General features: G+C 41.6%; 2 protein-coding genes across 2 annotated transcripts; both read left to right on the top strand.

The window, feature by feature from the left end:
- The first annotated feature begins 1341 nt into the window (after nucleotides 1-1341).
- On the top strand, nucleotides 1342-5689 carry LOC130932454 (cell division cycle protein 48 homolog). The gene is made up of 9 exons (XM_057861782.1): nucleotides 1342-1598; nucleotides 1708-1873; nucleotides 2492-2720; nucleotides 2838-3604; nucleotides 3695-3916; nucleotides 4046-4117; nucleotides 4211-4492; nucleotides 4649-5008; nucleotides 5131-5689. Exons 1-9 carry the CDS (start codon nucleotides 1570-1572, stop codon nucleotides 5422-5424), a joined length of 2421 nt encoding a protein of 806 aa, XP_057717765.1. The 5' UTR covers nucleotides 1342-1569; the 3' UTR covers nucleotides 5425-5689.
- A 1826-nt stretch (nucleotides 5690-7515) lies between these two features.
- LOC130933979 (protein FAR1-RELATED SEQUENCE 5-like) lies at nucleotides 7516-8838 on the top strand. Its single transcript, XM_057863570.1, has one exon. It carries the CDS (start codon nucleotides 7516-7518, stop codon nucleotides 8836-8838), a length of 1323 nt encoding a protein of 440 aa, XP_057719553.1.
- Nucleotides 8839-14233: the final 5395 nt, after the last annotated feature.

The following is a 14233-nucleotide window of genomic DNA, read 5'->3' as shown; positions in this document are numbered from 1 at the left end:
CACTCCAATCGTTAGAGAAAAGAATAAAAAAGTCTTCACACAAATTTGAAGAAAGAGGAGTTCCTCCTCAAAGAAATTCTACCCACCAATGATAATTTGCCATGTGACAAATTATCTTTAAAATAATAATTAATTAAATAATTATATTAAATAATTAAATTATAATTATTCATAATAAATAATTATATTATTATTTAATTAATCATTTATATTAATAATTTAAATCATAACTAAAATAATTATATTCAATTATAACTAATTAAATTTATTTACATAAAAAAATAAATTTAATTTTTTATACATTATAAAATAATTTTTTAGTGAATTATTTTTTTTATTTATAAAATTTAAAATATTAACCACATTACAAAATAATAGAATTTAACTATATTTTTTATATTAAATAATTTTATAAATTAATATAATTTCAAATTATATATTGTGTATTATTTTTATATATGAATTTATTTAATATTAATATTTTTTAATAGTGAATTTTTTAAAATTTATAAATTTAGATTATGTTATTGAAAAAAATAATTAAATTAATTTAAGTATTTTAATTAATTAATTAAGTGAGACCATAACAGGGATTAAAGTTAGTTCCTCCTAACGAAGAAGAGAGAGATGTTTTAAACTCCTATTTACTGTTTATGACGCAAAAGTTGATGTAGAGTTATTTTTAAGACATGTGGACCATAAATACAAATTGGGTTGAATTTCCTACTGGAGATTGTCTAAAGACTTGATAGGTACACAGAGTTGCTCAGTAATAATGTAATATTTTCAGAATTTGTTTTTATTTTATGACCTGTGATTTATTTTTTATTTTTTTTTGGAATATTTCTAGATTGTTACTATTAAACTCACATTAAAATTGTGTACTATTAATTCAAATTGATTGACATAAATTGATTGATATTGCAAATTACTTAATTTACTTCCATAGAACAAAAATCTAAATAAAAATTAAATACATTTTTAAAAAAGATCCAAGACTTTTACACAATACGTTTCCATTAATAATTTTATAGTTAATTTTCTTACTGAGATTCAATTATGTTAATATTATTATATTTTTCATCCGCTATATGATATTTCACTAGGTATAATTAGAAAGTTTGTAATTTATAAAATTGATTAAAAGAAACCCGCGCTACGCGCGGGTATTACACTAGTTTCAAGTAAAGAGAAAGTTGTTACTACTGTTAGTTTTCCCATGATAAAAGTTCGAATGGGGAAGCTTATCTTATCATGGGATGAGATCATATCGTGATATCATATCTTTTAAGTCGGAATTTTTCTTGCATATATCGTTGAAGTAATTTGGATTCGAAAAGTGTAGTAGTGAAAAAACAAAAGAAAAGAAAAGAAAAGAGAGAATTTCATTTCTTTGATAACAAGAAACGTAGCTAATCTAACCCATGCTCTTATAAATATCAGCACACCAAACCAAACACCCTATTCTCTCTCACATCCACCGCACTGCTCAGATCCATACGTCTCTGTAGATTCATTTTTCTTCTGCAGAGGGAGAAACCAACAAACCCTCGCTCTTCTTCTTCATCCATGGCGAACCAACCTGAATCATCTGATCCGTATGTGTTTTCCTTTCAGATCTCACTTAATTCATATGATTGCTTTTCTTTTCGATCTCGATCTCTACGCCGGTGGCTGATTGAACTTTTTGTTTTTCTCTTTTCGCAGGAAGGGAACGAAGAGGGATTTCAGCACTGCGATTCTTGAGCGGAAGAAGGCGCCGAATCGGCTTGTTGTTGACGAGGCCGTCAACGATGACAACTCCGTTGTCGCGCTTCACCCGGACACCATGGAGAAGCTCCAGCTCTTTCGTGGTGACACCATCTTGATCAAGGTATTCGAGATGATTTTTTTTTTTCTTTTTCCTCTTCAATTGCGATTTATTATTTAATTCTTTAATTGTTTTCTTATTCTCTTGCGTAATTTTGTTTCTGATTGCAGGAAAATTAGGTTTTATTTTTTTTGTTGTGATTAAGGACCAAATGTGTTTATCGAGGGTTATTAGGGGTTAGGTATTTTTTGGGGCAGCTGAGTTCGTTATTTGTGTGTAATCTTAAGGTCCCTTCTGCTTCGGTTGACGTTGTAGAGTTTTTAGGGTTTTGGCATTTGACAAAGTAGAAAGCTTTTATGCATGACTGACTCGTTTTCTTTTCACATTCAATTTTTGTTTGCACGATATATGTGGTGGTATTTGTTTCCTGAGAGGATGTAGGGTGAAAAGAGAACAGTAATGATTATGGTTAATTGATTGTAATACAGAATATTCTGTGCTAAATGTTTTAACTCTCTGCATAAACATTTAGTTCTAGTTTGCTCAGGTAGCAGTTGCCATAAAAGAGGGGATACATTCTGTGTTTTATTTATTACCATATGAGTTGTTTTGTTCCTTGGCTGTCTAAGGTTAACTTGTTCCCTATTTAATCATTGTGTTCCTTTTCTTCTTTATTTTTAGGGAAAGAAAAGGAAAGACACAATCTGTATTGCACTCGCAGATGACACATGTGAGGAACCAAAAATAAGGATGAACAAGGTTGTGAGAAACAACCTTAGGGTTAGGCTTGGAGATGTCGTCTCTGTGCATCAATGTGCTGATGTCAAGTATGGAAAGAGAGTCCACATTCTTCCCGTTGACGACACTGTTGAAGGAGTAACAGGGAATCTCTTTGATGCATATTTAAAACGTGTGTTACTACTTTCTTGTGTTTGGTTTGAACTGTGTTGTTATTTTCTTGAGCGCACCCTCTTTTATTGCCTTCTAATTTAGGTTGGCTACTAAAATCCCTTTTTTCCTGTTGCAGCTTATTTCCTGGAGGCATATCGTCCAGTGAGGAAGGGTGACCTCTTTCTCGTGAGAGGAGGGATGAGAAGTGTTGAGTTCAAGGTTATTGAAACTGACCCATCTGAGTACTGTGTTGTTGCTCCAGACACAGAGATCTTCTGTGAAGGGGAACCCGTTAAAAGGGAAGATGAGAACAGATTAGACGAGGTTGGTTATGATGATGTTGGTGGTGTAAGAAAGCAGATGGCACAGATTCGGGAACTAGTGGAGCTGCCACTGAGGCACCCACAATTGTTCAAGTCTATTGGTGTTAAGCCACCAAAAGGAATTCTGCTGTATGGACCTCCTGGGTCTGGCAAGACTTTAATTGCCCGAGCAGTTGCGAATGAGACTGGTGCTTTCTTTTTCTGCATCAATGGCCCTGAGATCATGTCAAAACTGGCTGGTGAGAGTGAAAGCAATCTAAGAAAGGCATTTGAGGAAGCAGAGAAGAATGCACCTTCAATCATATTCATTGATGAGATAGATTCAATAGCTCCAAAGAGGGAGAAGACTCATGGAGAAGTTGAGAGGAGGATTGTTTCCCAACTCTTGACCCTCATGGATGGCCTTAAATCTCGTGCACATGTAATTGTTATTGGAGCTACAAATCGCCCGAATAGCATTGACCCTGCTCTTAGGAGGTTTGGAAGATTTGACAGGGAGATAGATATTGGTGTTCCAGATGAAGTTGGGCGTCTTGAAGTTCTTCGTATTCACACAAAGAATATGAAGCTTTCCGAAGATGTAATGTCAAAATTCTTTCCTCATCTAACTTCTGATTGATTTAAATGCGCTGAATTCTGAAAGAAATATGCTGTCTGGTTATTTGCACAGGTTGATTTGGAGAAGATTGCTAAGGACACCCATGGATATGTTGGTGCTGATCTTGCTGCTTTGTGTACTGAAGCTGCACTTCAATGCATCAGAGAGAAAATGGATGTGATTGACTTGGAAGATGAATCAATTGATGCTGAGATATTGAACTCAATGGCAGTAACAAATGAGCACTTCTCAACTGCTCTTGGCTCAAGCAATCCTTCTGCTCTCCGTGAAACAGTAAGTATTTAATTGGAAGTTTTAAATGTTCCTTTTTTCAATGCTAAGCTTCCCTTATTGGCTACCGTTTATTGGTCTCACCTATGGTTGCCTGATGTATTTATAACTTAAACTCTGCTGATGAATCAGGTTGTTGAAGTGCCCAATGTCAGCTGGGAAGATATTGGTGGTCTCGAAAACGTTAAGAGAGAACTCCAAGAGGTAACTGTGGCAATTCCATTTAATCGCATTGCTGCCTTTGCTTCCTTCTTGTATGCCTCTGGATTTTTTATTTTTTATGTTTATATATTGCAGACTGTTCAATATCCAGTGGAACACCCTGAAAAGTTTGAGAAGTTTGGAATGTCACCTTCAAAGGGTGTCCTTTTCTATGGTCCTCCTGGTTGTGGTAAAACGCTTTTGGCAAAGGCGATTGCCAACGAATGTCAGGCAAACTTCATCAGTGTCAAGGGTCCAGAGCTACTCACAATGTGGTTTGGAGAAAGTGAGGCTAATGTGAGGGAAATTTTTGACAAGGCTCGTGGTTCTGCTCCATGTGTCCTATTCTTCGATGAACTTGACTCTATTGCAACTCAGGTTAGTATGGATTGAGGTAACTAGGTTTTGATTTCTAAAACATTGTGGTCTCTATTCAATATATTGGAATAGAGAAATTCTGTTGCTTTAGAGTCAAGACAGATTATAATCTTTTGTGCTTACGTTCCCAATCTCTCTCTTTGTTTTATTATGCAGAGAGGTAGCAGTGTTGGGGATGCCGGTGGTGCTGCTGATAGGGTTTTGAATCAACTTCTTACTGAAATGGATGGGATGTCAGCAAAGAAAACTGTCTTCATAATTGGTGCCACCAATCGACCAGACATCATAGACCCTGCTCTTCTACGTCCTGGCCGTCTAGATCAGTTGATTTATATCCCTCTCCCAGATGAGGATTCACGTCATCAGATATTTAAAGCTTGCTTGAGAAAATCCCCCATCTCAAAAGATGTTGACCTTAGAGCTCTTGCGAAGTACACTCAAGGTTTTAGTGGTGCTGATATCACTGAGATTTGCCAGCGTGCATGCAAGTATGCCATAAGAGAAAATATTGAGAAGGTACAATTCTGGACACTTCTCTATAATCTATTATTTACCAAGTCTTTTAGAATTGTAGTTTTTCTTAGAAATGGATTTGTTGTAACAATTTTCTTTATTCTATTTTGAATTCTGTCTGACAGGACATTGAGAGAGAAAGGAGGAGAAGGGACAACCCAGAGGCAATGGAAGAGGATGTTGAAGACGAAGTGGCAGAAATCAAGGCAGCTCATTTTGAGGAGTCTATGAAGTATGCACGAAGGAGTGTTAGCGATGCCGACATTCGCAAGTACCAGGCATTTGCCCAAACATTGCAGCAGTCAAGAGGTTTTGGAACCGAGTTTAGGTTCGCAGATACTACCTCTGGTGGTACCGCAGCGGCATCGGATCCATTTGCATCTGCTGGGGGAGCTGATGAAGATGATCTTTACAGTTAAGTTAGGTTTATTTGGTTTGTTTCAATTTACTAATGAATACCAGTGCTATCATTTATGGTGGACTTCATCTGGATTATTGTGTCATGTCATGGTAAAAAGGCATTGGTTCATATGGCCGGCATTTTTTTGTGCGGAGCCCCCTTAAAAATTGGAAGGGATTAGTACGAAGTTTATTCTGCAACTCCGTATCTTTTGAAACTATTGTGCTCTGTTCTAAATTATCAAAACACCTTATATGAAGACGATTTCACAGATTTACACCTCATATTTCTCGCTGCAGCCTTTTATGTGCATATTTTTATGTTCCCGTTTCTTTATGAATGATGGTCCGTTATGGCATTTGTTTTTGTTGGTACAAAACGATCTATTTTTTTGGGGCTCTTTTGAAGATGCAATTAGCAGCCTACTAACTAAAGGTGTTCATAGTTCAGTTTATGCTTCAGTTTTTTCATAAATTGAACTGAAACTGCACTAAACTATTTTAAATGGTTTAAAAATTGAACCAAACTGTTTTGTCACAATAAAAAAATAGTTTTTAAACCAGTTTATAAAACAGTGTACTAATTTAAATCAGTTCATAAAAATAAAATTAATTTTAATTAAAAAATTAATTTATTTTAATTAAAAAATCAGTTTAAACTAGTTTATAGATTAAAATTAATTTTAATTTTTAACATATATAAAATTAATTTTTATATTTTTTCTTTCTCTCTCACTCTCTTTCTTTGTCTCTCTCCCCCTCTTTCTCTCTCTCTCGGGCACGGATTCGGTACGTGGCTATACATAGCGCACCGAAGTGCCATTTACTTGTTTGGCGCACCGGTCAGCCGAAGGAGGTAAGAATAAAAATATATTTTTTTTGGTGGGTTTTTTTCGTAATTTCGTATAAGTTAGAGGCGCACTTTTATAATTTTTAAAATGAATACATTTAACTTAATGGTCAGAATTAGTTGGACAATCAGCATTTGGCTAACAACTATTACTGCCGCTAAGTTCCTCCTCCAGTTCAGGTTCTCTTCCTCTCCTTCCCCTCCCCTTTTCCATCCGTCGCAGTCGCACCCTCTTCCTCCCCTTTCCGCTTCGTCGCAATCGCACCCTCTTCCTCTTCTTCCCTTCTGTCCCAATCGCATTGTCTCTTCTTATCTCCACCACCGATAACGACTGAAAACCTCCAGGCTGAGCTAACTTCTTCTCCCACCCCCCACTTAGTATTCGGCAGCTGATGGCTTCGCCGGCTCCATCAATGAAAAGAAGGTACCCGTTGTATTATCACCCTTCACTTGATTTACAAATATCCCAATTTTTCTTCGTTATAGGACTGCAGTTGTTTTTGGAGGAAATTTCCCAATTTTGCGTGTTTCGCTAAATTACCGCATTGTTGCTGTTTGGCACAGGGTTGCCGAGGATAAAGATACCACTGGGGGCGTGCGCGTCGGCGATGAAGCAGAAATATCCGACGGAGCAGACCACGGAGTTGGATCGATTGAAGGCGAACGCCCTGCAGGAATGGAGTCGGACGAGAACGACTTTCAGGAAGACGATACAGAACACGACCGTCATGCAGAGGCCGATGTCGACAATGGGGATGCGGTTGAATTGGAAAACGGTTTGGACGGCGCCGGAGGAATGTCTGAGAATTATGCGGAAGACGAGTTTTACGCCGTTGATTCCGGCGAGTCCATAGGTTGGATTGATTTTTTGAACTTGAGCGCGGAGGATGTTCTCCGGTTTAATTTCGCAGATGTTGACATTGCATTTGAGTTCTATCAGCAATATGCAAAGCACCATGGATTCGGCGCGAGACGTTCCAGAAGCGAAAAACGCGGCGAAGTAAGGATACGGCAGGAGTTCGTGTGCCACCGACAAGGGTTCCGATCCCCGAAGTTCTACTCGATGCCTAATCGGCAAAAGAGGCCGAGGGCCGAGACACGGTGTGGATGCCCTGCAAGGATGTTACTCCGCATGGACGATGAATCAGGACGTTGGCACGTTGCGTTCTTTTCAGACGCGCATAACCACCACGTTCTTGAGTTGCGATTTTCTTCCATGCTCCCGGGCCATCGGAAGATGAGCGAAGCGGACATCGAGTAGATGAACGACATGTGCAAATGGGGCATTGGCGTCTCCCGAATCCACGGTTTTATGGCGAGCCTGGCCGGCGGGTATCATAATGTCCCGTACACAACAAGGGACATGCACAATGTAAATGCGAAGCAACGAAGGGAGGGTGGCCTAGATGCGGAATCGTGCTTGAGGTATCTCCGAGAGTGCAAGGCAAATGATCCAGCACTGTACTACAAGGAAGTCGTTAACGGTGAGGGCGTGTTGCAACACTTGTTTTGGTGTGACGGCACCAGCCAAATTGATTACCAGGTGTTTGGAGACGTGGTTGCGTTTGATGCAACGTACAAGAAAAACGTTTACCTTTCACCTCTCGTAGTATTCTCCGGTGTGAATCACCACAACCAAACTGTTGTCTTTGTCGCTGCACTGGTGGCAGACGAGAAAGAAGAGACCTATGTCTGGCTGCTTCAGCAGTTGCAAACTTCAATGAAAGGGAAGGCTCCCGTGTCCATAATAACCGACGGTGACAGGCAAATGAAGTCTGCGATCGAGCAAGTTTTTCCAGAGGCTCACCATCGACTCTGCGCTTGGCATCTACTCCGAAACGCCACAAGCAACATTGGAAAGCCGAAATTCACCAGGATGTTTAGGGATTGCATGCTCGGCGACTACGAGGTCCGAACATTTCAGAGAAAGTGGTTTGAGATGGTTGAGAAATTTGGAGTGGCCGATAAAAGATGGGTACAGGACATGTACGAGAGAAGGCACAGTTGGGCCACAGCACACATACGGGGAAAGTTCTTTGCCGGATTTCGAACAACATCAAGGTGCGAGGGCTTGCACGCTGTGATATCACGGTATGTTAAGTCTCGATACAACTACACTGAGTTTTTATGTCATTTCCATCGATGCTTGATGTTCGTCCGCACAAAGGAGGTGGAGGCTGATTTCGAGTGCGCAAAGGGTGACCCTGTTATGACCACCAACCTGAAACAGCTGGAGCGGAGTGCAGCCGACAACTACACTCGTGCGATATTCTATTTGTTTGTTCCCATTCTTGACAGGGCCTGTGCAATGAGGGTGGTTGACTCTGAAGACAACGATTCCTATTTTATTCACACCGTCTCTCGATACGGCACTCCGGGGAAGGAGTGGCGTGTTGTTGCAACGTCTGATACGAGGGAGGTCCGATGCACATGCATGAGAATGGAATGTTTCGGGGTCCCCTGCGAACATATAATTGCGGTGCTTGTTCTTAACAATGTTCATGAGATCCCGAGGTCTCTGATATTACCGAGATGGACCAAGGATGCAAAACTTCTGGCGGTGGAGTCGATGGGCGTGATTTGAGATTCTGTACAACTGACGCAACACTGGTGCCTGATGGATTGGTACCGGAAAGTGTACAAGATTGCATGTCACAGCACCGAAAAGTTCCAGTTTGCAAGAGACATAGCCGTGCTGATGCTGAAGCACTTCGAGAACGAAGATGCAGGGAACACCAGTTTTCCACACGAGGGGCCACCTACTGAGGGTGGCAGACCCCCGGCGCGAAATCCACCCAGGCGCAATACAAAGGGTAACAGTGCTCATGGTGGAAAGAAGACCCAGCGATGTCGTTTGTGCCGGGAGGTGGGACACAACAGGACGACGTGTCCGGAGCGTCGCACAATGGAACCATCCAGCTCAGTTGCAGAAGACATGGATTCGATGGACACTGACATGGTGGGTTGGTCGTTCTATAGACAATGTAGTTAAGTTTTCTGCTCTGTTAAATGGATCTAATAATTTGTTTTTTGCATTGGTGTCAGGTCTATGATAACCTATCCGGCGATCTGTATGCGACCGCGGAGATTCCTTCGTTCCAATGCTCCGATAGTGACACGCAGGTCGGGTTTGCTAACAGCGACTTCGCTGGGACCAAGACGTCCGGGCCAGTCATGTCTCTCGCCGATTGAGCAAAGGGGGCCTACAGTCGTCACCACCGTGTGTTGCAACGGCAGGTTGGTCGAACCCTTTCACGTTCTCCGGTAGGTTGTAGCCGCACACCGAATGTTGTCTGCATTTCAAATAGGTACAGAACCGTCTACATGTCGTCCACGTTAAAACAAGTTTTTGGTATGTTGGCTTTCCTTGGTATGTAAATGTTCTATAGATATCACCGTTTTTAACCGAGATTCAGGATGTGTAGGGTTTAAGTGGTGTCATGCGAATAGCTGCAAATCGACTGTCAAACCTGATGTATTATTATTCGGTCGTTGTCCACCCTTTTGTTGAACCGGACATGGTAGTTAGGGGCATTTTTACAGCCATTCTATGTTAAGTGGATATTTTGTATGTATGGTAAGTGGATATTTTGTATGTAGTTGGTAGTAACGTTCAGTGGATATTCAGATGCACGTCTCATAAAAAATCTCGTTGGAAAATGCATGTGGTTCAATCGCGATCTTGAAGTTCTTTGTAAGGGATCATTGCTTCTGGATGTAATTTAAAACACACGCTTAAAACACCTGAAGTGAGGAGTAAAATGCACTAAATGAAGCACGGCAACAACTTCGAATCAATAAACAACCACTACTGATTAGCATTTTGAGGGTATTAACAACTTAGTGTGAAGTTTCAAAATTAAAAATGCAAAGATACAAAATGCAGGTGAAGTGAATCGGATTACATTCAAGCTTCACAGCTTAAAATAACATTCAAACTTCAGAGGCACAAATTGACATACATTTCTAATATTGGCAGATCAGTCCATTTGCAATGCTACGTGCACGTTAACAACAGAAACGATTATCGTGTTTGTCATCCAAAACATAAGCTAATGATGGGAAGGTAGAATTGTATTCCTGGGCCCTAATAACATATAGATTAAAGATACAGATGTATGGACATGCAGGTTGCACCACCGTACTTGACCGAGTTACTTGGATGGGGTTGGAGACGGTGGCTTGGGGTTTAGGAGACCGGAGTTCTCAATATACATGCAGCCGGTATTCTTGCGGTGCCAGCCGTTCGAAGACACAAACATGGCCGTGTCTTAGTTGGCATGCAGTTGCTAAGGCAGACTAGCCAATTCCAAAGCATCCGTTCGTCCTCCCGACATAGTGCGTATACCGAACGGTCCACGCGCCCCTCTCGTTGGTAATCGTAATTGGGCTATCCTCGCATACTCCCGGCAAAGGGAGGACATTCGGCTGGAAGTGAAGATATTTCTTTGGGTTAGATGAATAAAATAGTTGACTAGAACAATAGGATAGGAAATAGTTGCCTTTAAAAACAATTGTCGGCACACTTACGAGAAAACGGTTTGCCAGGCGATGCATGATTGGACTTACAAAGAACGGATTGGTCGATCTGAACCCATCGGCTATGTGCCTTGACCTGGGGGCCGACGGATCGGTTATACAAGTGCAGTCCGTCCCCGGGCCGGCATGGGCCAAGTAGTTGATTTCCATTGTATGACCGTTGAAGAACATGACGTACATTGTGTTCTGAACGGCGTGATAACGGAACAGCACAAGCCACTCATCCCTTAGGCCATAGCGTGCCTGGACACCGTCCCATCCTCCATGAAGCACGATCCTCCCATTAGGTTGCATATTCCAGCCCACGCGATGACGATGTCCTGTAGGCGTGGTTAGGGTCAGTGGTCGCGGTAGGGACCGGCCATATTCCCGGGAGAACCGCAGCGGGAGCTTCTGTAGTGGATGGTGAAAAAAAAAAGGGTTACAATGTGCCACAGATGGATGGATTGATGATTGCAGGTGGTAAATGAATTGAAATTGGGTTCTATACCAGTGTATCAGGGTCGTTCACCGGGATTATCGCGAAGAACTGGACTGTATAGTTGCCATGTGCAGGTATTGCCGGAAGACTTCCGTTTCTCAAGTTTCTGGTGGAACGTAAAACAGCATAAAACAAACGAGTTAGCCGAGTGCATACCAATAACCCGCTAGAATGATATTGTTACCTTCCGTAGTTGATCTCGCAATATCTTGTGTCGTGGATGGCCACATAGAAAAACTTCGGTTGGTGATACGATAGCAGCATTGAGTCACCGATTCGTAGGTGGTAATGTTCGTAAAAGGCTCGCCAGCCTCCGGTGAATACGATTTGATGCAGATGCTCCTCCTCCACAACCCACGAGATGCTCCACGACTGACCGTTTGTTGTGATTACCTCGACGGGGTTGCTCATGTTATCCCGTACAACGTTGGAGAAGGCCACTGGCAATCTCTGTAGGAGCAAAAAATCGATATTGATGTGGGCTTGCATGCGGGCCTTGGGGTTATGTGAGTAGAACAGAAAAAGTGAAAACTTACAATTTGATTCTCCATGTTGGGGATTATGAATCTGAAGAAGCGACAATCAGCGAGCGGCGGCATGGTGATACCTCGTCTGCGATTTCTTTGATGGTTTTGGGTTCTTTACTGCTGGAAGCTTTTGAGTATCCAACAATGGCTTCCCTTCTTCGAAAAGTATGCGATTTTTATTTTTTGGGTAACGTACAAACCTACGCGCGTTAAACAGGCGAAACAACTCCCGCCGTTTAAAGTTATTTTTTTAATAAATAACCCTTAAACCTGATTAGAGTGGACATTAATGGGGCATTAATATAGTTGCACTTACCAATGGCAATTACCGGATTTCAAAAAAAAAAAATCGATAACCACCGAATGAGCACATGATTTAAATTTAGCCCTAATCTAGTGTTATCATTCATTCCATTGCGTGGGTCAGTGAGTAATGACTTCGTATTGTCAGCCTGGACTTGGTGATGGATGGATGGATTGATGTATTCGAACGACGCAGATAATCACGATATTTTTTTCTTTTTGTATATTTACCGTTTTTAATTTTTTTTCCCTGAAAAAATTTTTTTTAAATTGTTTGCACATGTTGGAAGATAACATTTTCTTTTGTGTTGGTGTTGGTCCGGAGAAACCGAGTCGACTCAAAACCCAGAACCCATACTCGTCCAACGACCCAACATCAAATAACATAAAGGGGCCCAACATAAATATACAATAAAAGTAATAAGAAGTATGGCCCATGATATAATCAGTCCACGAAGACTATCCGTCAATTGCAGAATGCCCAACAATGTCACATAACATAACCGTTATCAATGCATCCAACAACCAAAAAAATTGTAGTGCATGAGTAAACAAAAAAAAAACGTTGTATTCCGCCCCTTCAAACGTATCTTAGTCACGCTTTCCCGTCTTGGCGGCCGACTTAGCAAGCAATGCACCACATTCCTCGTTGCATCTTCCCGTTAGCAGTGCAATTGCCATTTTTTTCCTGATGGTCTCTTCGTCCAGCTACAATGGTCAATACGGCGTTTATTAGAGACACACAGTGCAATTGCATTTTAGCTGTATGCATGCGTTAACTTACAATTGGCAACACCGCGTACGTGAAACTGCGTCCCATTGCCATCCACTGCATGACCCAAATGTCAGAGTCTGTACTGCTGCTGTTTTTGGGCACTCCCGGTGCGGACATGATTTCCATACTGGCAAACTCGGGAGCGGCCTTATAGCGTAAGTTTTTATACCCGTCAGTTGCAACAATTCCATCAAGCGCAGTCAGCTGGCACATATTCAAAAACATAAAACAGATTAGCGTATTCGGATAGGACGATGATCTTACTTATGTTCGTCGCCTACCATGCATTGTATGACACGTCTCCTTCTTGCCTTTGATTCTTTAGTTGCATTCGTGTCAAATTGATAGACTTGCTTGTCCGACAGGTCAACCACGGCCAAGAACCAGTGCTTGTCATAGTCTTCTTCTAGTGCTGGCATATAGACCTGCGATCGATAGAAAAAGCCGAAATCCAGAAGAGACTCAAAATTCAGTCTGACCATGACCAGAACTTGCGTACAAGAATCTTATTGGTCGGTAGCTTACAATGCGCAGGTATTCCATCGGGTGCATGTATTCTTCCCCGTATCGCTGTGCCAAAATTTTAGGGTGGACGCCCTCCATTACATCGGACTGGTTACTCAGGGAGTATTCAGAGGTTGAAACAAGTCACCGTCATATGTCAACGGTACAAGGTTCGTGTTAAAACAGAGAACGTTAAATCATAGTTATGCATTAAAATAAACTACGGAAGTTTGTTTTGGCCGTACCGCAAAATTCGGGTGCAAGCACCACACGGATCGAGGGTGATCTCCATCGGTTTCTCCCTCCGATGCAACCATGATCGTGATCATCTCCATTATCTGCAAGTCAAATCCGACAAAAAATAAAAAATCAGACTTCACATGGAAGTAATAAACCCGGGTCAGCGGAAATAAATCCATTTATTCGAAGAGGGTACGATCGATTGCTACGTGCTTTCGGGGTTGGTTGCCGTCCGTCTAACAGGCATCCCATGTCAGAACGAGTTGCATGTTACGACCCGATGCGTACAACGATCTCTCTGCGGTCAACAAATGGAAGATGTTACACCCTGAGGGCAATCTTAACTGCCTTCCGGCACTAATGACGCCGCACGGCATATTCAGCCGTTGATGTTCAGATACAATACTCACGTTGGGTCAGAATCATGGTCGTAGACGTAGCTACAGATGTCCATCGCGTGCTGAGAGATGGGCCATGCGTTAGTGGTGTTTGTTCCCTTCTTGGTCAGGTTTGAGGGGGGTCGTCGCGGAATATGTTTGTAGGTGTCGGCTGTCCGTCCGTGGTTGCTTTCAGGCTTCGATGAGCTCTCGTCGGATGACGTCATTGTGTT

This window comes from Arachis stenosperma, chromosome 6 (genome assembly GCF_014773155.1).
Source record: "Arachis stenosperma cultivar V10309 chromosome 6, arast.V10309.gnm1.PFL2, whole genome shotgun sequence".
NCBI classification, from domain to species: domain Eukaryota; kingdom Viridiplantae; phylum Streptophyta; class Magnoliopsida; order Fabales; family Fabaceae; genus Arachis; species Arachis stenosperma.
The sequence above is the reverse complement of the archived record's forward strand: the minus strand, read 5'-3'. Positions and strand labels throughout refer to the sequence as shown.

Coding starts and splice junctions, on each gene's coding strand:
- LOC130932454 (XM_057861782.1), top strand. CDS start 1,570: ATGGCGAACCAACCTGAATCATCTGATCC. Junction 1,599..1,707: donor CAACCTGAATCATCTGATCC/GTATGTGTTTTC, acceptor CTCTTTTCGCAG/GAAGGGAACGAAGAGGGATT. Junction 3,605..3,694: donor ATATGAAGCTTTCCGAAGAT/GTAATGTCAAAA, acceptor TTATTTGCACAG/GTTGATTTGGAGAAGATTGC.
- LOC130933979 (XM_057863570.1), top strand. CDS start 7,516: ATGAACGACATGTGCAAATGGGGCATTGGCGTCTCCCGAATCCACGGT.